This window comes from Mauremys reevesii, linkage group 1 (assembly GCF_016161935.1).
Source record: "Mauremys reevesii isolate NIE-2019 linkage group 1, ASM1616193v1, whole genome shotgun sequence".
Taxonomy (NCBI): Eukaryota; Metazoa; Chordata; order Testudines; family Geoemydidae; genus Mauremys; species Mauremys reevesii.
Window position 1 is genome coordinate 72,750,061 of NC_052623.1, and position 25,880 is coordinate 72,775,940.

The following is a 25,880-nucleotide window of genomic DNA, read 5'->3' on the forward strand; positions in this document are numbered from 1 at the left end:
TTGCTACCTCATAACTGCGAGAAGTCATCACAAAGTATTTTATGTTACAAGTCTGTTTAGACACACAAACAAGTTTAAGTGACAACGGCTAAGCTAGTCTCAGAACATGAATTATATACTGTTATGAATGAGGTGGGAAAGGGTTTTCACCACACATTTGCCCTGAAAGGGTTAATGAAAACAGAGAAGGGGGCTAATTAACACAACAGGCCATAGGCGAGAAGTATCAGGTGACTAAGTAATCCCCTGACAGGACTCAGGGAAAGGCCCTAAGGTCTAAGAGGGAACAGACCTTGACACCTGGAGTAGAGGGCAGGCCACTGAGGGACTATAAGACAATTAATAGGAAGGCTGTCTATGGAAAAGACTTTCCAACCCCAGCAGGTGAAACCATTTGGTGACCTGACTGGAGGCAGAGTCGGGAAAAGGCAGCAGCAGCTTGCAGAGCAAGAGAGGCTCTGCAGACCTACATAGAGAGGTGGAAGGATGACATGCAAGTGCGGGAATGGGTGTCAACCTTGCAAGCTATTCCCCAGAACTAGTAGGAGGAGACACCATCTTAGCGGTCGGAGGAGCACTCCATCACAGGGGGTTTTAGAAAAAAGTACAAGCTAGTATTAAACACTATTTTAGCAAGCCATGCAGCCCTAACAGGTTAACCCAATTTTTGTATGCCTTAAACGTGATTACTACATTCATTGTGTGGTTTGCCTCAGTTAATTATACTAGTTGCCCTATGACAAAGCAGCAATGGGTACAGAGTACAGCAATTTAAAACCAATGACCAATGCTGACATTTTTACTGGGTGCATCTAGACCAGGGGTAGGCAACCTATGGCACACGTGCCAAGGTGGCATGCGAGCTGATTTTCAGTGGCACTCACACTGCCCGGGTCCTGGCCACTGGTGCAGGGGGTTCTGCGTTTTAATTTTAAATGAAGCTTCTTAAACATTTTTAAAACCTTATTTACTTTACATACAACAATATTATAGTTATATAATAATACAGACTTCTAGAAAGAGTCCTTCTAAAAACATTAAAATGTATTACTGGCATGCGAAACCCTAAATCTGAGTGAATAAATGAAGACTCAGCATACCACTCCTGAAAGGTTGCCGACCCCTGATCTAGACATATCATAGATGAGAAACCATTTTTTTCAGTTTAGCCAGATTTTATCTAGCTTTTCATTCAAACTAGCAGTATTAAAAACTGTTTTTAATGGAGACACTGTGAAGATACGCTAATGTTAAAGTTGTGGAAGATATTGGGTTAGTCACCGAGCACAGCAGAAGCAAAACTTTAAGTAGTCTTACCATATCATCTGTCAGTGTCTTGATATTTAAATGCTGTAAATTAAGGGAAAAAAAACAAACAAAACAGTCATGTCACTAACTTACTTGTAATAGCTGTTTTACTTTAAGTGGATTAAAAAAAACACTACAAAAACAGCAGAAGTTCAATGTGATTGAAGACTTAAAGCTATTTTAATAAACTAATTTGAAATTAGTACCTCACAAGAAATTGCCTTAGAAAGTTAGTATTACATCTATGGGTATGTGGGGTATTTTTGGGGTTTATTTGGGGGTGAGAGGGTTCTTGGTGTTACTGCTTACTTACAATTGACAGCAAATCATTTGAGACACACAACCATTTACATTTTCCAGTCTCTAACAAAATTGTATAGTTACTGGACTGTTACTTGACTGAATAGAAAATAAGGCAATACCATGCAAGTACAGCCTAAAACAATTCAAATCTTACCTGTTCACCTGTGATATATGTGAACTCTAGAACACCTCCCAGTAAATCAGGCAGGGGGGTAACCAATACAAAAGTGTCTTATGGTTCTAAACTAGGGCTGTCAATTAATCGCAGCAAATGCATGCGATTAACCCAAAACAAACTAACTATATTAAAAAACAGTCACGATTCATCACAGTTTAAAATTGCACTGTCAAACTATGATAAATATTTGTGGCCGTTATTCTACATTTTCAAATATGCTGATTTCAATTACAACACAGAATACAAAGTGTACAGTGCTCACTTGTATTATTTAATACAAATATTTGCACTGTAAGAAAAAAAAACAGAAGAAATAGTATTTTTCAATTCATCTCATAGAAGTCGACTCAGTCCTACTTTTTTTTTCTAGCCAATCACTAAGAGAAACAAGTTCATTTATACTTATGGGAAATAATGCTGCCCAGCTCTTATTTATAACGTCACCTGAAAGCAAGAACAAACATTCGCATGGCACTGTCGTAACCGTTGTTGCAGCCGCTGTTGCAAGGTATTTACGAGCCAGATATGCTAAACATTCATATGCCTCTTCATGCTTTGACTTGAAGGCTCTCAAGTTTTACACAATAAAGAGATTGCACTACAGTACTTCTATAAGGTGAATTGAAAAATATTATTTATTTTGTTTATCTTTTACAGTGAAAATATTTGTCAAATAAAGTGAGCACTGTTTTGTGTTATAACTGAAATCAATATATTTGAAAATGCAGTACATTCCAAAATATTTATAATTTAAATTGGTATTCTATTAAGTGCAATTAAAACTGCAATTGTCACTTTTTTTAATCTCACGATTGTGATTTTTTTAAATCATTTGACAGCCCTATTCTAAACCCTTCTGTGCGTACCATAGTTGAGAAATTCTCAAGTTGAAAGGAAAGTTGTTAGCTGCTCCATATATTATCTCTACTTGCTGAGGTCTCTTGTCCTTTAGGGTAGTTTGGGAAGTTGCCTGTACTGGAGTTTTCCCAAGATGTGACAACATTGATCAGCTAAGAAAATAAAATGCTACCCCATAATACAGCTGCCACCAGACATACAAGGCATCTACCAAGCAATGACCTAAATGCAGGGGTATAAGAGAAGGCATATTTATGGGAAAAATATTACGTGTTCAGCAATGTCCTTACTCTGACTTCACTGAAATCAACAAAAGTTATATCATGGGACTTCAGTGGGAGAAAAGTTAGGTCAATGCTTAACATTTACGAAAATCTCTACAAAGACTTACAGTGGGATGATAGCAAATATTGAGGATGAAATGAGGACAACTGGGTACAATAATAGAAAATTGTCTTATTATGACCTTTTATCCAGGTCCCTCAAAGTCAGTCTTCACAGTGGGTGTTCCTCGTCTCCACGGCAACTAGAGGCAGAGTCTTTGTTCAGAGCCTGGGCTTACGACCACCTTTTAAGAAAAACCCTTCAAAACAACAGCCTTCAAAACTAAAAATACTGTTGCCCTGGAGAGTTCTCCTTAAGAAGTGGTCCTAAGCCCAGGCTCAGAACAAATATCTGGTCTGCCTCCAGTTGCTATGGAGACAGGGAGCCTCCATTATGAAGACTGTGACATGGAGGGTCTTAAATGAAAGGTCACAGTAAGACAGAATTTTCCCCCTCTCATGCCATTCCATGTCAGATGTGTCACTATGATTTCTACATTACACTAATAATCTTTAGTGAAGGAGGGGGGATTAAATGTATCCATTAAGAATTCAAAAGAAACGTACAGGTTATAAGACACCACTGCATAACACCTTTCTACCAAAGCAATAAATACTTCAGCAGGGATGACTATGTCAACTCTATAGTGTCTGAGAAAGTAGAGTTCAAACAGTGACCAGAACGATCACGGTGGGGCATTGTGGTACACTTCCTGGAGAACACTAAGATCAACCTAGGTAACACACTGTCTACACCAGGCGTCTCAAACTCAAATGACCCCGAGGGCCGCATGAGGACTAGTGCATTGGCCCGAGGGCCGCATCACTGACACGCCCCCTTGCTGCCCCTGGCCCCACCCCCAATCCACCCCTTCCATGAGGCCCCGCCCCTGCCCTGTCTCTGTCTCAGGACTAGGGCAGAAGGGCAGGGGAAGGGCAGCCTGCCCTGGCCCTAGTGAAGGGGGGCTCTAGGACCCTGCGGCAGCAGGTGATGCCAAAAGCTGGCATAGCAGAGGAGTGGAGTCAGCGTGAGCTCCCGGGCAGGCTCCCGGGCAGTGAGGGGGCAGCAAGTGGGGGCCGGGAGACACTGGGGGGAGGTGCGTGGGGGTGGCAGGTGGGGCCAGGGGAGAGACCCGGCCCCAAACATTGGGGAGCAGCGCGCGGGGAGCTTAGGCACAGAAAATAACTCGGGGAGGGGGGCGGGGGTGAGGGGAGTTTGGCGGTGACAGGAAGTAACTGGGGGAGCTCCAGGGCCGCCCAGAGGATTCCAGGGGCCCGGGGTCTTCGGCGGCGGGGGGCCCCTTCTGTTCCGGGACCCGCCGCCAAAGTGCCCCGAAGACCTGCGGCGGGGGGGGGTCCCAGACCCTGGCACTGGCCAGGTACCCTAACTCCTCGCTTAATGTTGTAGTTATGTTCCTGAAAAATGCGACTAAGCGAAACTATGTTAAGCTAATCCAATTTCCCCATAAGAATTAATGTAAATGGGGGGGTTAGGTTCCAGGGGAAAAATTTTCACCAGACAAAAGACATACATATACACACACACATCCAAGCTTCACAATCATCATCGCTGTGTACCAGTATTAAATTGTTTGTTTAAAACTTACACACGTACACATGTGTACGTGTGTAAGTTTTAAACAAACAATTTAATACTAGTACACAGCAATGATGACTGTAAAGCTTGGATGAGGTGATGAAGTCAGAGGGTGGGATATTTCCCAAGGGATGCCTTACTGCTAAATGATGAACTAGCAATCGGCTGAGCCCCCAAGGGTTAACACACCGTTGTTAATGTAGCCTCATACTCTACATGGCAGCACAAATGGAGGGAGGGGAGACAGCACGGCAGACAGAGATGCACACCGAGAGAGAGAGAGGGGCACATTGCCCCTTTAAGTACGCTGACCCCACTCTAAGTATACTGCCTTTTTAAATAAATCAGCAAGTTGAGGCCGCAGCTCCTGCCAGCAAGCTCCCTCCATCCTCAGCCCTCTCATGTGTCCCCCCCCGCTCTTTGGAAATGGGGGGGACACCCTGACATTAGCCCCGCTCTCCCCTCACACTTGCACAGCAAGCAGGAGGCTCCGGAGAGCAGCACATGGGAGTGGGGCGGAGGGACAACTAAACTGCCCGCAATTGATAGCCTGCTGGGCGGCTGCCCCACAGGGAACTTAGGAGAACGGGGAGCTGATAAGAGGGCTGCCGGTCCATGCTGGTTCAAGCCTCCACCAGCTAGCTCCAATGGGCTGCTCCTCCTGCAAGCAGTGGACAAAGCAGGTGGCTGCCAAATGACATTATAAGGGAGCATTGCGCAACTTTAAATGAGCATGTTCTCTAATTGATCATCAACGAAACAACAACTTTAAGTGAGGAGTTACTCATAGACTTTAAGGTCAGAAGGGATCATCTAGTCTGACCTTCTGCACAAAGCAGGCCACAGAATCTTACCCATCCACTTCTATAACAAACCCTTAACCTATGTCTGAGTTACTGAAGTCTTCAAATTGTGGTTTGAAGACCTCAAGCTGCAGAGAATCCTCCAGCAAGTGACCCATGCCCCATGCTGCAGAGGAAGGCGAAAAACCTCCAGAGCCTCTGCCAATCTGCCCTGGAGGAAAATTCCTTCCCGACCCCAAATATGGCCATCAGTTAAACCCTGAGCATGTGGACAAGACTCACCCGCCAGCACCCAGGAAAGAATTCTCTGCAGTAACTCAGATCCCATCACAGACCACTGGGCATACTCACCTGCTGATAATCAAAGATCAGTTGCCAAAATTAGACTATCATACCATCCTCTCCATAAACTTATCAAGCTTAGTCTTGAAGCCAGATATGTCTTTTGCCCCCACTACTCCCCTTGGAAGGCTGTTCCAGAACTTCACTCCTCTAATGGTTAGAAACCTTTGTCTAATTTCAAGTCTAAACTTCCTAGTGTCCAGTTTATACCCATTTGTTCTTGTGTCCACATTGGTACTAAGCTTAAATAATTCCTCTCCCTCCCTAATATTAATCCCTCTGATATATTTATAAAGAGCAAGCATATCCCCTCTCAACCTTCTTTTGGTTAGGCTAAACAAGCCAAGCTCTTTGAGTCTCCTTTCATAAGACAGGTTTTCCATTCCTCAGATCATCCTCGCAGCCCATCTCTGAACCTGTTCCAGTTTGAATTCATCTTTCTTAAACGTGGGAGACCAGAACTGCACACAGTATTCCAGATGACGTCTTACCAGTGCCTTATATAACGGTACTAACATCTCCTTATCTTTGCTGGAAATACCTCGCCTGATGCATCCTAAAACTGCATTAGCTTTTTTAACGGCCATATCACATTGGGGGCTCATAGTCATCCTGTGATCAACCAATACTCCGAGGTCCTTCTCCTCCTCTGTTACTTCCAACTGATGTGTCCCCAATTTATAACTACAATTCTTATTATTAATCCCTAAATGCATGACCTTGCACTTTTCACTATTAAATTTCATCCTATTACTATTACTCCAGTTTACAAGGTCATCCAGATCTTCCTGTATGATATCCCGGTCCTTCTCTGTGTTGGCAATACCTCCCAGCTTTGTGTCATCTGCAAACTTTATTAGCACATTCCCACTTTTTGTGCCAAGGTCAGTAATAAAAAGGTTAAATAAGATTGGTCCCAAAACTGATCCCTGAGGAACTCCACTAGTAACCTCCTTCCAGCCTGACAGTTCACCCTTCAGTATGACCCATTGTAGTCTCCCCTTTAACCAGTTCCTTATCCACCTTTCAATTTTCATATTGATCCCCATCTTTTCCAATTTAACTAATAATTCCCCATGTGGAACCGTGTCAAATGCCTTACTGAAATCGAGGTAAATTAGATCTACTGCATTTCCTTTGTCTAAATAATCTGTTACTTTCTCAAAGAAGGAGATCAGGTTGGTTTGGCATGATCTACCTTTTGTAAAACCATGTTGTAACTTGTCCCAATTACCATTGACCTCAATGTCCTTAACTACTTTCTCCTTCAAAATTTTTTCCAAGACCTTACATACTACAGATGTCAAACTAACAGGCCTGTAGTTGCCGGGATCACCTTTTTTCCCTTTCTTAAAAATAGGAACTATGTTAGCAATTCTCCAGTCATATGGTACAACCCCTGAGTTTACCGATTCATTAAAAATTCTTGCTAATGGGCTTGCAATTTCATGTGCCAGTTCCTTTAATATTCTTGGATGAAGATTATCTGGGCCCTCCGATTTTGTCCCATTAAGCTGTTCAAGTTTGGCTTATACCTCATATGTGGTAATATCTACCTCCATATCCTCATCCCCATTTGTCATCCTTCCATTATCCCTAAGCTCCTCATTAGCCTTATTAAAGACTGAGGCAAAGTATTTATTTAGATATTGGGCCATGCCTAGGTTATCCTTAACCTCCATTCCATCCTCAGTGTTTAGCGGTCCCACTTCTTCTTTCTTTATTTTCTTCTTATTTATATGGCTATACAACCTTTTACTATTGGTTTTAATTCCCTTTGCAAGGTCCAACTCTACATGGCTTTTAGCCTCTCTCACTTCATCCCTACATGTTCTGACCTCACTAAGGTAGCTTTCCTTGCTAGTCCCGCCAATCTTCCACTCCTTGTAGGCTTTCTGCTTTTTCTTAATCACCTCTCTGAGATGCTTGCTCATCCAGCTTGGTCTACAACTCCTGCCTATGGTTTTTTCCCCCTTTCTCAGGCTTCTGATAGTTTCTGCAACTTTGACTTGAAGTAATTCCAGGCTTCCTCCACCTTTAGATTCCCAAGTTCTTCAGTCCAATCCACTTCCCTAACTAATTTCCTTAATTCTTTAAAGTTAGCCCTTTTGAAGTCAAAAACCCTAGTCCCAGATCTATTTTTGTTTATCCTTCCATCTAGTTTGAACTGAATTAGCTCATGATCACTCGAACCAAGGTTGTCCTCTACAACCATTTCTTCTATGAGGTCCTCACTACTCACCAAAACCAAATCTAAAATGGCATCCCCTCTTGTTGGTTCTTCAACTACTTGGTGAAGAAATCCATCAGCTATCACATCCAGAAAAATCTGAGCCCTATTATTGTTAATAGCACTTGTCCTCCAGTCTATATCTGGGAAGTTAAAGTCTCCCATGATCACACAATTCCCATTAGTGTTTACTTCATTAAAAACATTAAAGAGGTCGCTATCCATATCCAAATCAGATCCCGGTGGTCTGTAGCACACCCCAAGCACTATCTCAGGGGAGGCTCTAGTAGCTTTCTTTCCCAATGTGATTTTTGCCCAGACAGACTCTGTCTTATCCATTCTATCCCTTCTTATTTCTTTACAGTTAACCTCATCATTGATATGCAATGCTAGTCCACCACCTTTGCCTTTATTTCTGTCTTTCCTAAACAGCACATAGCCTTCAATACCTGTACTTCAGTCATGACTACTATTCCACCATGTTTCTGTTATCCCTATAATATCCGGTTTTACTTCCTGCACCAGTAGCTCTAGTTCCTCCATTTCATTACCTAGGCTCCTCGCATTAGTGTACAGACATCTTAATTTTTGCCATTTGGCTTCACTGACATTCTTTACCCTGTTAGGCACAGACATTCTACCACCAGCATCACCTATTAGACTGGTATCTACACTACCCTTCCTCCTTATGTCCATTCTTCTGCCCACGGCTGTATCTTCTCTTACTTTGTTTTCTTCCCTCTCAAGGTTCAATTCTGGCGTGGAGATTACCCGGACATCTCCCAACCATCTCCCCCAAAGTCCTAGTTTAAAGCTCTCTTAATCAGTTGGGCGAGCCTCCATCCTAGAAGTCTATTTCTCTCCTTACTCAGGTGAAGTCCATCCTGAGAGAACAGTCTTCTGTCCATAAATGCTTCCCAGTGGCCGTACATCCCAAAGCCCTCCTTATAGCACCACTGCCTGAGCCATCTGTTGATCGCCATAATCTTGTCACACCTTTGTTGCTCTTCTCTAGGAACCGGCAGAATCCCACTGAAGATCACCTGAGCCTTGATTTCCTTAAGCGTCTTCCCCAGTCTGGCATAGTCTCCCTTGATACGTTCCAGCGAGAATCTAGCCATATCATTCGTTCCCAGATGAAGGACAATCAACGGATTCTTTCCCGCTCCCGTTAGGATCCTTTTCAGCCTCAGGTCCACATCCCGTATCTTAGCACCTGGCAGACAGCACACCCTTCTGTTCTCCAGATCAGCTCTAGTTACAGGCCTGTCTATTCTTCTCAGTAGAGAGTCCCCAATCACGTAGACCTGCCTTTTCTTGGTGACAGTGTGATTCTCCCGTCTATCCCCTGCTCTCACTGGCTGCAAGTCCTCTTGATTCCTATTTACCCTTGCAATCCTCCACAACCCTTCCCGTATCCTCCGGGGGCTCATATTTGGTGTTGTCTCCATTGACTCCTCCCCTCTTCCTGTAGGACTAGCAGCTCTTCTCTTTCTCCTTGCCCTCTCACCTTCAGCGACCACCTGCTGTGTCCCTTCTTCATTTTCCAACTCTGCATACCTGCTCCTGAGTTCTATTTCTCCTTCACTGGCACGTCTTTTCCTCTGCCTGGTTCTCTTAGTCACATGCTTCCACCGTCCACTTTCCTCACCCAGCAGTCTCTCCTCAGAATTCTTTGGTCCTGCTGCCATCTGCAAGTCTGAGCTTATCCCTTCAGCCTTTTCATGTCTTTGCTCCATCATCTGCTCGAATCCCCTTCTAAACTCAACCAGAGTTTCCACCTGCATCTCCAGTCCTCGGATCTTTTCTTCCATCAGCTCTATCAGACGGCACTTCATGCAGACAAAAAACTCTTTTCAGGTACCCCCTCCAGGATCATGTACATGCCGCAGCTTCCACATCCAGTCATCTTCGTTGTGTCTTTCACTGCTGCCTCTGTATCGGTCATAGCCTTCCTACCTAAAAACCTATTAGTCCAAGAAACACAAAACAAAACAAACCCCCAACAGGCACCAGAACACTGGCAGACCACCACCCACTCCCTTCGCTAGCCTGTCAGTTCCTCTGCCTAGGTCTCTTAGTCTCCCCTGCAAAACTCCCTCTGAAACTCTATAAGACTAGCCCAATTCCTGCTGTGCAGAAACCCATACTGATCTCCAGACAAACACCCAGGCTAGGATAGAGAAGGCAGATCCTCTTGAAGGAGCCTTGGCATGGAAGTCTCTTTCTTTAAAATTCATCATCATTATTGTGCTATATTGCCACATTAGCTTCTGTTCCGGTTGCCCCTTGGCTGCAGACATTTTAGACAGACATGAGCTTTAGTCTCCAGCCTCTGCAGTCTGTAGCAGCTGTCCCAGCCAGGCTAATGCCCTGGCTATCAACTGTTTTCAAGTCCATACCACAGACGGCATATGCCCACCCATCTATTTCTTTTCCTTCCCTACATCTGTCCTGCCTAGCCAACACACCACCACCCCAAGCTCCATTTCCCAGCTCACAATGGCATCCAGTAGCATGGTGCAGCCTGTACTCCAGTCACCCTCTGGTGGCATATTCCAATAATAAAAACATTAATTTGTGCGAAATTTAGTCTGAGACAGTGGTCACAAGAAAAGAAATTTGATTAGCATTCTTGCTTTACATGAGGTACACATTATCATTGTATACCTGTAAGGGTACAAGGACCACAACTCCTTGCTTATTAATAAATGCCCTTCAACACACATTCTTACAGAAAAAGAGCTTTGCCTTAGGGAAAGCAAATCTCTTAATGGCTTCTCTTAGGTTTACATAGAGATACGCTGGGAACTATGTGCTTCAGACAATGGTTACAGAACCTATATATATATAGCTACAAACTTTCACCATGGGACAAAGCAGAATCTAAGCTATGACTGACAAATTGCTGCATTTTTGTCTGGACAGCATGGGAGCTAACTACAAGGTCATTCTCCCCAGTGTAAGTCACAATTCCCTGGCACTTCTGCATCACTTCTATGGTAGGACCATCTTAGTGACTAACTTCACAACTTATCTTGCTCATACGCCCTTTGCCTTTTTGACTAAGACCATTCTCTCCCTTCAACTCTACCCACCTCAGGGTAATGTAATCAAGTCAGGACAGCCCAAAGGGAATGTAGAAGGCATTACTATCCAGCTAACACGCCAGATGCCCACGTGCTAATCTGACACAGTATTCGCAAATCTGCAAACCCAAACTGAAAACAGAATCCCCACCTCCCCCAATCTAAGGCACAATGCCAAATCCTAGCAGCGTATCCTACAAGACAAAAATCCCAGTACAGCCTCCTTATGCACATACCACTTACCATCGCTGAGATTCCCCCAAAACTGGGAAGAATCTCAGGAGGGAAAATCAGAAATGCATATTAAAAAGTGTTGTCAGTCTCTTTTGGAACACAAAACACGATTACTTGTGTTTTTCTCCTGTGCCCAGAGCTGAGGTACCCACAGCGGCCTGATCATCAAGAACAGGGCCTATATATCAACAGCTGAGCAGGGGGCGAGAACAGAAAACTCAGAATGTTATGTTAAGGTACCTCATTGCAAAGTCAAACAAACGAAAATAAAAACAGGCAGGGAAATGGAGGCTGTACTTGGCGGAGGGGAGCTCTCCAGGGAGATTCTTTGGCCACTTCAACAGAGTGTCACAATGGCCAGGGACAATGTTACCATAGCAAGAAAAACTACTGAAAGAAAGGGATACACAGAGGCAAATCCTGGAAGCAAGATGGACCCAGAATGCTCTGCTACATTACATGCTACTGTTCAGGGAACAGACAATGCAGGATTGTAAACTAGGACCCAGCCATGTTCTGCAACCTCTGGATAATACAGTATACTGGGAACACCAGAAACTCCTCCCTGCTGTACTGCAACAGCATTGTTCCCAAAATTCATTCCCTTCACAGACCCAAACTCAGCACAGTAAGAACAGCTGCATCTGGGAGCCCAGCTCTTTTGAGCCATCTAATGCATCTAATAACTTTGAACTTTTCCTGTTTGAAGTCTTCTAATGTTGAGGGGCAGAGGGAGAGAGGCAAGGCACCTACACTTGCTTGTTACTTGAATCCCCCCCTCGCTGTGTCATTTTGAACCTTTTATTATTGTTCTAATTAAAGTTCTCTCTCTTTGCTATATTACATTCTTTAAAAATAAGAAAAAAAAAATCAATCTTCAACCATTTTAAGAGTCAATGCATTTTACAGATGTAGTAAGATGAGGCCCTGAAACAAACTCGTGTCAGGGGCCTAGTCTAAGACCTGAAGCCTGAAGAAGCCTGAACCAAAGTACTTCCAGGCATTGGTAAACAAAAGCTGGGCTGTGAGCCAGAGGCAGGCCTCACTCACAGAAATTGGCGAGAAGAGGGTTGTTAGAAGCAGATGCATTCACACATAAGGGCTAATAAGAGGAACTTGTGCCAAGATGGCACCTGGACAGCCTGATACAAGGACAGTCCATAGACATAACAAGGAACAGGCAGGTGCATCTGAAAGACAGGACAGCATGATGGATAGATCTGTATGTCTGGAACAACATGATCAAAAGGGACAGCACCCTAATGAGCCAAGAGGCTGTACCTCAATACATCAGGAGAGATGAGTAATCTGTCCTGTAACTATATAAAAGTAAGTCCCAGAGTGCGCATCTTTGGCCAGCCTAGGGGGCAATGGAAAGTCCCGCCACTGACTGAGCTGTGTCCATTGCCGGGGGGACATATTCATAGTATGTCCTGTAGAGTCTATAGGAAGCTATTACTGTGCTTCGTTTGACAATAAACCTGGCCCGGGTTCCTTCATACCTTACTAGAGTCTGTGGTCTTTGCTGCGTCAGCTATCTGCGCAGAGCTGGGGCAGCGCGCAGAGGGAACACGCACGCAACCAACTGTTATCATCGAACAAGAGCAGAGCACCACACCGGTAGCTACTAACAACAGAGAAAAATCTATAGATTTTAAATGCATAGGATTTTCTAGCCATAAACAAAATAAAATAAGGATTGCCCAATATTCCACTTCCACCACTCAAACACTACAGTGCTCACAAGCCATTCCACCCACCCTCCACGGGTTAACAGATTGATGTCATATTGTACTTTTTCAGGTCTGATATTCAGAAGTAAGAGCTATAGACATCCCTGACAATATTGCGCTGACAATTTCCATTTTCTACTGGAGCCTAGCTAACTGCTGAGCAAGTCTCTGCATCTCTGCCCAACTTTCCTGCCTCTCATCATTAAAGCTTTTTCCCTTATTCTTATGAATGTTGTGCAAAATGCAGCATGCAGCTCTAATCTTAGGCACATTTTTTTCCCCGTAGACTCTAATCTATTCCACAGACAATTCCACCTTCCTTACAAAGCGGCCACACACACAATCCAACTACTTCATTCTCTGCCATAAATCATTAAATTGGTTTAGAAGTACCAGTAGCTCTCTCTCTCTCTATAATTTCGGCTGATATCATGACTAAGTAAGATTCTGTCACAGAGGTCACGGAATCTGACTTCCAGAGAGCTCCATGACATTTTCCTCTTCAGCCCCAGGGCACAGGGGCTGCAACTATCAGCTGGCGAGGGAGCCCTGCAGTTGCCCAGCCACTGCAGGGGGACCCCACAGCTCTCAGCCATAGGTCCACAGCTCCAAGCTACCACAGGCAGCAGGGGGAACCCCACAGTCCCAGCAGCAGTGGGTGCTGGACTCTTCTCCCTACCCATTTTGTCTCAGTTATTTTTAGTAAAAGTCAGGGACACATCACAGGCTTCTGTGAATTTGTTTATTGCCCATGACCTGTTCATGACTTTTACTAAAAATATCCGTGACAAAATTTTAACCTTAATAATGGCTACCAGAAACAACTTCCCGTTAGGGAATGTTTAATGGAATTGGACAAAAGAAGCTTGAATAGAAGGGTTTGACAAACACATGAATGTTCACCAGCAGAACTGTAGACTTTAGTAAAGATGGCAGATACTTAACTTTTCAGAAAGCTAGATATTAAGGAAGCTAGCAGACACTTCGCTCATCCAGCCTGGAGAGGCCTAAGACCAACAATCTGCAGGCTCAACAGTTTAAAAAAAACAAAACAAAACCGAAACAAACAACCCTGCCACACCCCTCCTGCACCCCGACTCCCTGCCCTGGACCCCCTGCTGCACCCCTCCTGCACCCCGACCCCCTGCCCTGAGCCCCCTGCCGCACCCCTCCTGCACGCCCTGGGTGCAGGACGGGAAGCAGAGATAAAATTTCTTGACACGTTAAATGATTGCTTCTTGGAGCAGCTAGTCCCAGAACCCATAAGAAGAGAGGCATTTATTGATTTAGTCTTAAGTATTGCACAGGATCTGGTGTAAGAACATAGCTAAACTGCTTGGTAATAGTGACCATAACACAGTAAAATTTAACATCCCAGGTGGGGGAGGGGGAGACAGCAAAGCAGCCCACCACAGTAACATTTAATTTCAGAAAGGAGAACTACACAAAAATGAGGAAATTAGTTAAACAGGGATTAAAAGGTACAATGCCAAAAGTGAAATTGCTGCAAGTTGCATGGAAACTTTTTAAAGGCACCATAATAGAGGCTGAATTAAAATGTACACCCCAAATTAAAAAAAACATAGTAAGAGAACCAGAAAAGTGCCACCGTGGTTAATCAACAAAATAAAAAGCAGTTAGAGGCAAAAAGGGATTCTTTAAAAAGTGGAAGCTAAATCCTACAGAGGAAAATAGAAAGGAGCATAAACTCTGGCAAGTAAAATATGATCAGGAAGGCCAAAAAAGAATTTGAAGAACAGGTAGCCAAAGACTCAAAAAGTAGCAGCAAAAAATCCTCTAAGTACATCAGAAGCAGGAAGCCTTCTAAACAACCAGTGGGGCACCACTGGACAATCAAGATGCTAAGGGAGCACTCAAGGAAGATAAGGCCATTGCAAAAAAACTAAATGAATTCTTTGCATCAATCTTCATGGCTGATGATGTGAGGGAGATTCCCAAACCTAAACCATTCTTTTTAGGTGACAAATCTGAGGAACTGTCCCAGATTGAGGTGTCATTAGGGGAGATTTTGGAACAAACTGATAAACTAAACAGTAATAAGTCACCAGGACCAGATGGTACGCACCCAGCAGTCCTGAAGGAACTCAAATGTGAAATTGCAAAACTAACTATGGTATGTAACCTATCACTTAAATCAGCGTCTGTATCAGATGACTGGAAGATAGCTAATGTGACACCAATTTTTTTAAAAAGGCTGCAGAGGGGATCCTGACAATTACAGGCTGATAAGCCTGACTTCAAGTACCACGCAAACTGGTTGAAACTAGTAAAGAACAGAATTGTCAGACACATAGATGAGCATGGAAGAGTCAACATGGTTTTGTAAAGGGAAATCACGCCTCAGCAATCTACAAAAATTCTTTGAAGCGGTCAATAAGCAAGTGGACAAGGGGGATCCAGTGGATATAGTGTACTTAGATTTTCAAAAGGCCACTGACAAGGTCCCTCACCTAAGGCTCTGAAGCAAAGTAAGCTGTCATGGCATAAGAGGGAAGCTCCCATTGGCTTCCCGCAACTCCCATTGGCCAGGAACAGCGGACACTCAGGTAAACAAAGGGTCTCACAGCCCACCAGAGGCTTACCCTGAACAAGCCACAAACCTAGTTTGTGAACCCCTGATCTAGGTCAAGCACAGCTATAGGACTTGAAACAGGAATTAATACAGTGAAGTCCTCTAGCCTGTAGTATGCACAGGGTCAGACTAGATGATCCCTTCTGGCAAAAAAAAAAAAATCTACAAATAAAGCAGGCAGATCTGATGAGCAACAATATTCCTTTTTACAGTCACTTTAACAATCATGTTTTTAAAGTGCTGTTCCATAGTCTGACAACGTTTTTTACCTTTGATTTCTAATTTGCAGTCTTAACATGTAGTTAATGTAGGGTTTTGAAATGAAAACATACACCACCCTATCCTAAGTGTTTATTTGGAAGACAGTCTGGGAGAAGTGATTAAAAGGTTGAGTTACACTGACATGACTGTTGATATGCAGTAATAGTATTCAGGAATACACAAGTTATAAGTGTGTTCATTTGAATTAGATATAAAAAGGCAACTTTGAATTAAATTTATAAAGAATGTGTAGAAAGACATTAAAATCCCGTGACAAAATTTAATGCCATAAACCAGAGTGTCAATTCAAGCCAACAACAACAACATGATGAAGAATTATGGAATTCCACAAAACTGCAATAAGGTGTTCTAGGTAACATCTGTTCAGTAATCATTCCTATAAGATAGATTAATTTAGATTCAACGTTTTACATTGCAGTAACTCCAGCACTAATTCAGTTGCTTCATAATTAGAGATATTTATATCAGGAAGAAATAAGAAAAAAATAATTTGGATCCAAACACAAAGAGGCCATTTCTTCTCATCTGTAGGTTTCCTTCATAAATTTCCAGACATTCTGAACATTAAGTGTCATTCTGCTTTTTTCATCAAAACAAATTGGCGCAAACAAGAAATTATTCATAATTCACATGAACTTCACTGGAACACTGCAGACTGACAATTGCTAAAGACTGGTCAAAAGTGCAGTCTGAAATCAATCCAACTTCCACTGAAGTGGGTGGAAGTGTTCCCATTGACTTCAGTTAGAAACAGCTACTGCCTTTCAAGGGTTAAAGTCTATACATGAAAAGAGTCAGGGCATGTCTACATTACAGTGGAACAGCTACAGCAATGCCATCATCACACTCTAATGTAGACATTTCCTAGATCCACAGAAGGATTTCCTCCACCACCACACCCAGTCGATTTACATTATCCAATGTAACAAGAGGCCACAACCAGGTCAACAGAAGAATCCTTCTGTCCACCTACCTACATCTCCACCAGGGGGTAGGTCAACCTACCTACAGTGCTCAGGACGCAAAACTTTTCACAGCCCTGAGCAACAGGTCAGCCTATATCAGGGGTCGGCAACCTCTGGCAGGTGGCTCACCAGGGTAAGCACCCTGGCGGGCCGGGCCAGGTTATTTACCTGCCGCGTCGACAGGTTCGGACGATCGTGACTCCCACTGGCCGCGGTTCGCTGTCCCAGGCCAATGGGGGCAGCGAGAAGTGGCGAGGGATGTGCTGGCCACAGCTTCCCGCCACCCCCATTGGCCTGGGACAGGGGACCACGGCTAGTAGGAGCCGCGATCGGCTGAACCTGCCAACGCGGCAGGTAAACAAACTGGCGCGGCCCACCAGGGTGCTTACCCGGGCGAACCGCACACCAGAGGTTGCCGACCTCTGGCCTATTAGGTGTTGGCAAGGTCTCAGTGCCAGCAAGAAGCAATTAGAAATTGTTTACAACTGGCTTATTGCTGATGATGTTTAGAGTCCCCCAGACACATTGCTCAATTGTCCCACATACATTCCTGTGGATTCACCCCCCAACCTGAAATTGTGTATCTCTCAACTCTGAGGCTGTGTACACACTAGTTTTGTCGGCAAAAGGCAGCTTTTACCAACAAAATAGTGGAGGTGTACACATTACAATGCTATTTTAGTCAGCAAAATTCTTCTTTTTTGCTGACAAAATAAAACCACCTTGACAAGTGGCACAGAGCTTTCTGCGACAAAGTTAAAGCGACAAAGCATCAGTGTAGACGCTGCCGTTTGATATATCACCATAACTAGCCTCCCCAGTATCCCACAATGCCCACTCTGCTCACTGTTTTGAACTCAGCTGCACTGTATACATCCATGCAGACATGTCATCCTGTTTCAAAGCTCTGGGAAGTTTTGACAGCTGAGCATGCCCCTCTGCTGGGGCAGCAAACAGCAAATCATTAACTTGGAATCCTGCTCTCCCCAGGCAATAGGAACTGTGAACTTGGAGACAGCATCCCGACACACTCTCCCCTACCACACACACCGTTTCTCTTACATACATACATACATACATACATACATACACACACACACACGTCTCTGTGTCTCCTCCCGCGCGCACACACACACACACCCCATCACATACTCTCCCCACTCCATACTTGAGTTGAAAAGCAGCTGGCAATCTACTAGGATGCCCATGGAACGATGGGATTGAGAAACCTGTTTCATGGAATACGGTACCCATGAGGCACTGCAAACCCTTCCCAAAGCATCCTGCGGCCAGTTGCACAGTGGTATAGCTACCCACAGTGCACTGCTCACTGGTCTCTCTGTCGATGCAAGAGCTGCTAGTGTGGATGTGCTCTGCTGACACAAGGAGCATAGTGTGGACATGCAACAGCAGATTAATTAAAGCAGCGTAACTTTTGTTAACACAACTCTGTAGTGTAGACAAGGCCTGAGTCTTTGCTGACCAAAATCAACTGTTAATCAGATACAGTGGAGGCTAAAGGGAGTGGTGTGTTAAAGGGACATTCATTCCTAAATCTTTCACATTGCAAGGTGGTAAACTGCAACAAAGGATGCTGCCCAACATTCTGTGAGGTGAGTGTTTGCTTATGGTCACATGCTTGTCAATTGTGGTTGTGGGTTTTCATAAATTAATCCTGGGTTCCCTTTCCTTTTTAAGAAAAGTTTTCTTTTGTTATTCACAGACTCCGTGCTTGCGAATAGGGAAGTATTGCTTCTTAGAGCGGCCCCAGGATGGTGTTTAGGTTTCCCAGATTACTGGGAGGGGGCATGAGCCAGTTCTGTTTTGCATTGTTAAGAGGCATCCCTAGATATTGAACCTGGCCTTGCTGCTGAGGACACCACCTGGAAGAAGGGTTACACCTGCAAAAGAACTTGATAACCACTAAGCTGCTGGTGTACTGAGACCACTGCCTATCATACTGACCAATATTATCTCATTGTTTCCTTATACTCCCCTGTCTGTATCCATTTGTTGTGTCTTGTCTCCTAAGCTTTTGGGGACAGGATCCATCTTTTTCTTCTCTGTTTGTACATCGCCTAATGCAATTGGGCCCTGGTTCATAATTAAGGCTCCTTGGCACTATGATAAATATTAAGGTAAGGAGATTTTGGAACACAGAACTCCAACCACTCTGCCCCAGCCCAGAGCCCCCTCCTGCACCCAAACTCCCTCCTAGAGCTTGCACCCCTCACCCCTCCTGCACCCCAACCCCCTTCCCCAGGCTCAGCCTAGAGCCCCCTCCCACACTGCAAGTCATAGAATCATAGACTCTCAGGGTTGGAAGGGACCTCAGGAGGTCATCTAGTCCAACCCCCTGCTCAAAGCAGGACCAATAATTTAAGAAGTCTATTCCAACCAGGTGCACACAGTATCAACATCCAAGCATATTAATTACATGATTCTTTTTCTTACTGCCCTCTGGGCAGAAGTTACAGTTTAAGTTTAGTATTCAAGTACATGGAATATTTTGCACTTAATGTAAGCACTGAAAAGTCCATGTAAACACCAAGATCCATATGCTTTCACTAGTTAGATTTAAGAGATACTACCAAAAAAAAGTCCACAAATCAGATATTTAATACGTAAAACAGCAATCAAAAAAATATGAAAATATTTATCACAACTTTTAAAACCCTAGTTAATAAATGTCATTTAGATTATAAACTTTTTGGGGCAGAACTGTCTTCCGTCATAGTTGTTCAGCACTCAGCATAAGAGCCTTGATAAAAATCAAAGCTTCTGGGCATTATCATGCTACAAGCATGCTATACAATTTGAAGGACTGACAATTCTTGCTGCAAATTAAATATTTGGCCCTCTTACTAGTTTAATGCTCCACAAAGTAAACACACACACACGCCCCAACAAAACACCTAAAAAGTGGCTCTATCATCAGAACTGACCCTCCTGGTGTGGTCATAGCTGTTCATTTCAGGGACAAAACTGAAAGCAGTGAACATTTGTTCCGCTTATCGCTGAGAAGCCAATTTAGTTAAGACAGTGAGTGGCATTCTAATCTGCTCGTGCATCAGAGCCAAATACTGCCTTCAGTAACACCTGTATGACTGCAGGAAGAATTTGGCTGACACTTGACTTTCAGGTACCCTATATATAAGCCATTTTACCACACTCAAACTGAGCAAGTTTAAAGTGAAAGTCACTTACACATAAAGTTAAATTTCAGAATGCATGTCTTTTTTAAAAGCATCACTTTCAGATTGTAACTATGCTGTAATGAACCTACTGGCTTGTTTTCACCCCTCCCCAACCTCCAAGCTGTATAACCACTAAGGAAACACTCCATGCCACAGTCCAGCTGGGACTATTCTTCCCAGCATGCATAGACAAACACATGCTACTTGTGTTCAAGCTAGCATGCTGGAAATAGCAGTGTAGCTGAAAGTAGCATGGGTGGCACCTCAATCTAATCACCTGACTAAAAAACCTGCCTTGACCCACTTGATATGTACTCAGGTGGCTATCCCAGGCCATCACCTGTGCTACCTTTAACCTCAGTGCTGTTTTCAGCACACCAGCTTAAGTCTGTTTACCCATGCTGGGAAGCATGGTACTAGCTGCAGTATAGGCATACCTGAAAAAAGCACTGGGTTACCTAGTTCACCATCTGCCCAATAAAGAGCTCCATAATCCCGACAGTACAGGAGAAGGAAGTAACATTCTGAGGTCAGAAGGAATCAGCCTGGCAAAGAACCAGAAGCGGGAGCTGAGCAGAAGCTTGGTGTAGAAGTCTGGGAACTGGTTATAGAGCAAAAGATGAGTAGCAGGCAGCCTGAGAGCTGGGACTGGAAAACAGAGCCAGCCAGAGAAGTAGCCTTATTACTGGTATAGCATGTATGTAGAGCACTACCAAATTCACAGCCATGAAAAAACACCTCACAGACCATGAGGTTTCCCCACTACGTGAAATCTGGTCTTTTGTGTGCTTTTACCCTATACTACACAGGAGACTAGCGTTACTCAAATAGGGGGTCCTGAGCCAAAAGGGAGTTGCAGGGGGTTACAATGTTATTTTAGGGGGCTCGCAGTATTGCCACCCTCACTGCTGCACTGACTTCAGAGCTGGGCAGCCACAGGGCAGTGCCTGTTGGCTGGGTTCCCAGCTCTAAAGGCAGTGCCTCTGCCAGCAGCAGGGCACAAGGGCAGCAGTACCGCAACCCCCGCTACAATAAACTTGCAATCCCCCACAACTCCTTTTTGGGTCAGGATCCATACAATTATAACACAATGAAATTTCAGATTTAAATAACTAAAATAATGAAATTTACAATTTTTAAAAAGGTATGACCATGAAATTGACCAAAATGGACCATGAATTTGGTAGGGCCTTACATATATGGGATGACTGCACTTATGGACTGCAAATCAGTGTGGAAGGGTTACAATGAGGAATCTGTGCCATTATACTGGACTGCCCCAGGTACTGTATTAGGAATCATTAACTGTTAGACAACAGTAGTTGTCTGGGGTATTTGCAGCTTTTATTTCTAGCAGCTGCTAATAAAGTAAAATGGAGAATTCTTGCTGCAGTCCTGGACAGAATCTAAAGCTCTGATCAACTGTATTCAGTATTGTACAGTCTCATTCTCTGTTCAATCATGCAACTCCCCCATCATTTCTTTAAAATCACAGTTAATGACTCAGCATGTGTTCACAACTTGCTGCTCACAAATTAAAACTTTGTGAGCAGCAAGTTGTGACTAAGATCTGACTATGATCAGATGAGCAGTTAAAAATCAATTTATGAAAGAGTAAATCCTAAGGTGCTCTTTTACAACTGTTTGCGCTATACCATTAGGTATACTAGATTAAAAACTGTGGAAGACAAGTTGAGAAGTGAAGACTATGGTTTAAGAAAGAATGTTAAATAGCTGTCTCAAAAAATATGAAGTCCAGTCCAAAAACATACTGATCAAGACAGAGTCTATTATCCTTCCCTTCTATGATTATGATGAGAAAAATAATACTTTGTCATGTCAAAATAACTCACCCTGTGAAAGGAATTTTTTTTACAGGGGATTTTTAGATAATATAAGAAATCACCAGATGTACAGGAATACCAGGTACAAGTTATCCCTGACCTAACTGTAAAGTCAGTCAGATCATTAATGACTATAAGAAACCAAATTGGTTAGACGCTCACTAACTAGAGCAGTGGTCACCAACTTGTCAATTGTGATCGACAGGTCGATCCTAGAGGGTCTCCCAGTCAATTGCGATCTCTGGCAGCATCTGGCTGCAGCTAAGGCAGCCTACCTTCCTACATGGCCCCACACCACTCCCGGAAGCAGCCAACTCAGCCCCAGGGGTGGGGAAGCAGGGGTCTCCCTCTGTGTGCTGCTCCCACACTGGCCTAGAGAGCTGCAAGAGCCATGTTTGCAGAGAGGGGCAGTGTGGAGCCATGTGCCCCCTGTCCCTGCCAGGGGCCGCAGGGGCACGTTGGCCCCTTCCAGGAATGGTGTGGGCCCGCAGTAGGCAGGGAGCCTGCCTTAGCCTCGCTGCGTCCACCACAGACCGGTAGACGCCAGAGGTAAGTACTACCCAGTGGGAGGCCACACCCCAACCTTCATCCCTGAGCCCCCTTCTGGAGCCAGCACCCCATACCCCGCCACACCCCAAACGCAAGCCCCAACCCCCCTTCCAGAGCCCACACCCTGCACCCCAACACTCTGCCCCAGCCCAGAGCCCCCTCCTGCACCCAAACTCCCTCCTAGAGCTTGCACCCCTCACCCCTCCTGCACCCCAACCCCCTTCCCCAGGCTCAGCCTAGAGCCCCCTCCCACATTACAAATCATAGAATCATAGACTTTCAGGGTTGGAAGGGACCTCAGGAGGTCATCTAGTCCAACCCCCTGCTCAAAGCAGGACCAAACCCAACTAAATCATCCCAGCCAGGGCTTTGTCAAGCCTGACCTTAAAAACCTCTAAGAAAGGTTTTCCCTCATCCCCAGCCCAGCACTCTCACCCCCTCCTGAACACCAACCCATTGCCCCAGCCTGGTGAAAGTGAGGGTGGGGGAGAGAGTATGGAGTGGGATGGGCCTTTGGAAAGGGGTGGGATAGATCCTGGGTTGCCCTTATATTCAAAAAGTCATCTTGGACATAAAAAGGTTGGAGACCACTTAACTACAGGATGAAATCTACTAGCCAGAAAACAAAAAGCTCCCTCACCAGCAAAATCTACTGGATAGTCTACATAGAAAAGTTTTGCAGTTATACAAATCTAGTTAGACATACGTAACACTCCACGTGCACACGCTTACTCAAGTTCTTTTGTTAATTTCATTTAGTTTAGCTAAAACATCTATCCAAGCAATATGAACTAAACAGGAAAAAAAATACACTCAAAATAAGACTGGGGTGTGAAATATACTGATATAACTCTGCTGATTTAAATTCACACTTCAGGTTATAACCCCCCCCCCCCCCCCCAAAACCAAACAAACCAAAAAAAACTTTCTATGAAGACCACACCTAACTTTAATACCTTTCTGAGAGATCCTGCCCACACCTAACAGCTGAGAAACAGTAGATGCTGTGGTTCTTAAAAAGGCATCCGTAACCCAGCTGAGAGATTCTTGCTTTCACTATCAAATGCTGGCTATCAAGAGTGCTTTATCTGAACTCCTTCTTAAATTATCCATTACGCAGCCTTCTAGGTACCACTTTTGATTTCTTTAATTTTCCATGAACAGCCAGCAGCTCCCGAACCCTTCTGTGTTAGTAGATCAGAAGCATTAGGATTTAATTTGTGACAGCAAACCCAGTTTACAGGAGCCTAGAGGTCCCTAACAAACAAAATGTCTTTCGACACATACTATATGAATTTAAAGGATTACTGGCTACGTCAATAGTTCTTTTGAGCCAGTTCTCTCTCTTCCCCCCGTCGACAGGCCCGAGCTGTCACCGCTGACCATCCACTCGCTCAGGTGAGCGCTCAGCATGCAGATAAGAAAGTCCCACCCAGCCCCGCCTCTAACAAATACAACTTTCCAGGCCCTCTCTGTGCGGTCAGCTTCCCCCTCCCTGCAGGCCTGGCAGGGCACTAGAGGAGAGCGGACTACATGAAGCCGGGAAAGTGAATTTGGCAGGGGACTGAGGAGAAAGGGCAGGGCCCGGATATTTGTGATTTTAAAACTGGCTCGAGCTGCTGGCGTTTCCGACACCCACCCTTCTTCCTCTGGGGCCGGGTCGGGAGGAAAAGCAGCCACTGGGCGGCCCCCGGGGCCAGGGAGGGGCAGCACCGCCAGCCTTAGGTGTTCAGCGCCGGACACACCCAGGTGCCCTGGGGCTGACTTGGCCGGGCAAGGCCGGGAATTGCTTCCTGCCCCACTGACTAGGGAGCAGCAGGAGCCCTGTGCGCGCAGCGGCCGGGGAGCCCGCCTCACACTTACAAATTTGGGTTTCCTGCCGTCCACAGCCGCGTCCTCCGGGCCGGGCCCACTCCCCGCCCCGGCGGGCACCTTCCTGCGAAGCAGCTTGTTCTCTCGGGCCCCCCGGACGGGCGGCGGCGGCGACGAGTCGCTGTAGCGCTGCTGCGGCCGCCGCGGCTCCATGGCAAGGGGCGCGGAGCCCGGCTTGGTCTTCTTCCCGGGCAGGTCGCAGGCGGGTGGGTCACTGACTCGCCTAGGCCGGCGGACCCGGGGCTCTCCCCTGCTGGCGCCGCTGGCCTCGGCCTCGGCCGCGCCCGGCGTGTGTCTGGGATTAGAGCGGCTTAGCAGGGCGGCGCGGGGGGGCTCAGGGTAAAGCCGCCGCCTCGGCCCGGCCCGGCGGGGGATTTAGCCGGGAAGCGCCTCTAATCTCAGCCGCCTCCGGCTGCTCGCTCTGCCCCAGCAGCCACGCGGGTTGCTCGGATGCAGAGAAGCAAAATCCGGGTTTGCCGCAACTCGCTCCTCCAGCGCGGCTCTCCCAGCCGCGGGACAATCTGCCGCGTCCGAATAGTCCCGCCACTGCCACTCCCGCCCCCTACATCCCGAACTAACCACTCAGGAACCGCGGGCGTGTATGCCTGTTTTATCATTGGTCGGACCTTCTGTCAATCCCTGCCAATCAGCTGTTTGCCCGTCCAGGCTGCACCAGCGGTGTTCTTCGAACCACAGGGGCAGCCCCAGCCGGACTACATCTCCCGAAAAGCAACGCGGCGATAACCACGCGGGGAATAGTTGGCATTGCATGCTGGGAACTGTAGTCGCCGTTGAGTGGAGTGTCTCCCAGCTACGCACGCTGGGATTGGTGTATCCAGCAGAACTTGGGGTGGGGAACCAGAGCTGGGAGACGCTCCTCTCGTGCCTGGGTGGGGGGCCCTCAGCTCGCTGACGTTATTACAAGGAGCGAGAACTGAGATATGTGTGAAGTGAAGCTAAATATGCGTCCACACGCACTGTCAACATAGGAACCAGCATAGAGAAAAACTAGCAGCCCCATTTCACTCCAGCTGCTTTCACCATTACAATGGCCCTTGCAAGTTGTCAGAGCAGTTCCCTCAGTTGACCGGATAGTATTGATGAGTTTGGCCTTGGTGGTCTGTTCTGTTAGCAAACAGCAAGGCCTAATTCTGCTTAGCAAACAGCAAAGCCTAATGAAAAAAATAGTGGCTGAAATAGGGGCTTGATGCATGATTACTGGCTGCATAACCTTGCTAGATAAGAAAATGCTTGGAGAGGCTTGGAAAATGCTTGCCAGACAGATTCAGCCTTAGGATACTCTGAGTAGAGTGACCAGGTTTTACTTGAAAATGGGGAATGCTCATCTTCTAAGGAATTGTCCTTCAAACATTTCACAAAAAAACAGTTTTGTTCAAAATTAACTCTAGGACCAGAAGAGGCTAATTTTCAAAGATGGGACACCAAAGATCCATTGACCACTGGAGACTTATTCCAGGACACAATACTAATGAACTTTAAATAACTCATAATTAAATTTAATCCACCTGATCAGTTAGACATTTTCTAGATTGAGTTACTAAAAGAGAAACTCTACTCTT

The 25,880-nt window shown here is 45.3% G+C and overlaps 1 protein-coding gene across 4 annotated transcripts in view; it reads right to left on the reverse strand.

Annotated features, from left to right (window-relative positions):
• The window catches only part of DIAPH3 (diaphanous related formin 3), a 481,747-nt gene extending 456,880 nt beyond the window's left edge, over window positions 1–24,867 (reverse strand). Inside the window, exons 1-2 of one of the 4 annotated variants that reach the window (XM_039507674.1) lie at window positions 24,292–24,867; window positions 1,318–1,350 (exon numbers count right to left, since the gene is read on the reverse strand). In XM_039507674.1, coding sequence (XP_039363608.1) covers window positions 1,318–1,350; window positions 24,292–24,453 — 195 coding nt within the window. In that variant the 5' untranslated portion in view covers window positions 24,454–24,867. Of the gene's footprint in view, window positions 1–1,317; window positions 1,351–3,038; window positions 3,301–24,291 lie in introns of those variants that run through there. The other 3 variants (XM_039507691.1, XM_039507701.1, XM_039507681.1) reach the window with 3 other exon arrangements.
• Window positions 24,868–25,880: the final 1,013 nt, after the last annotated feature.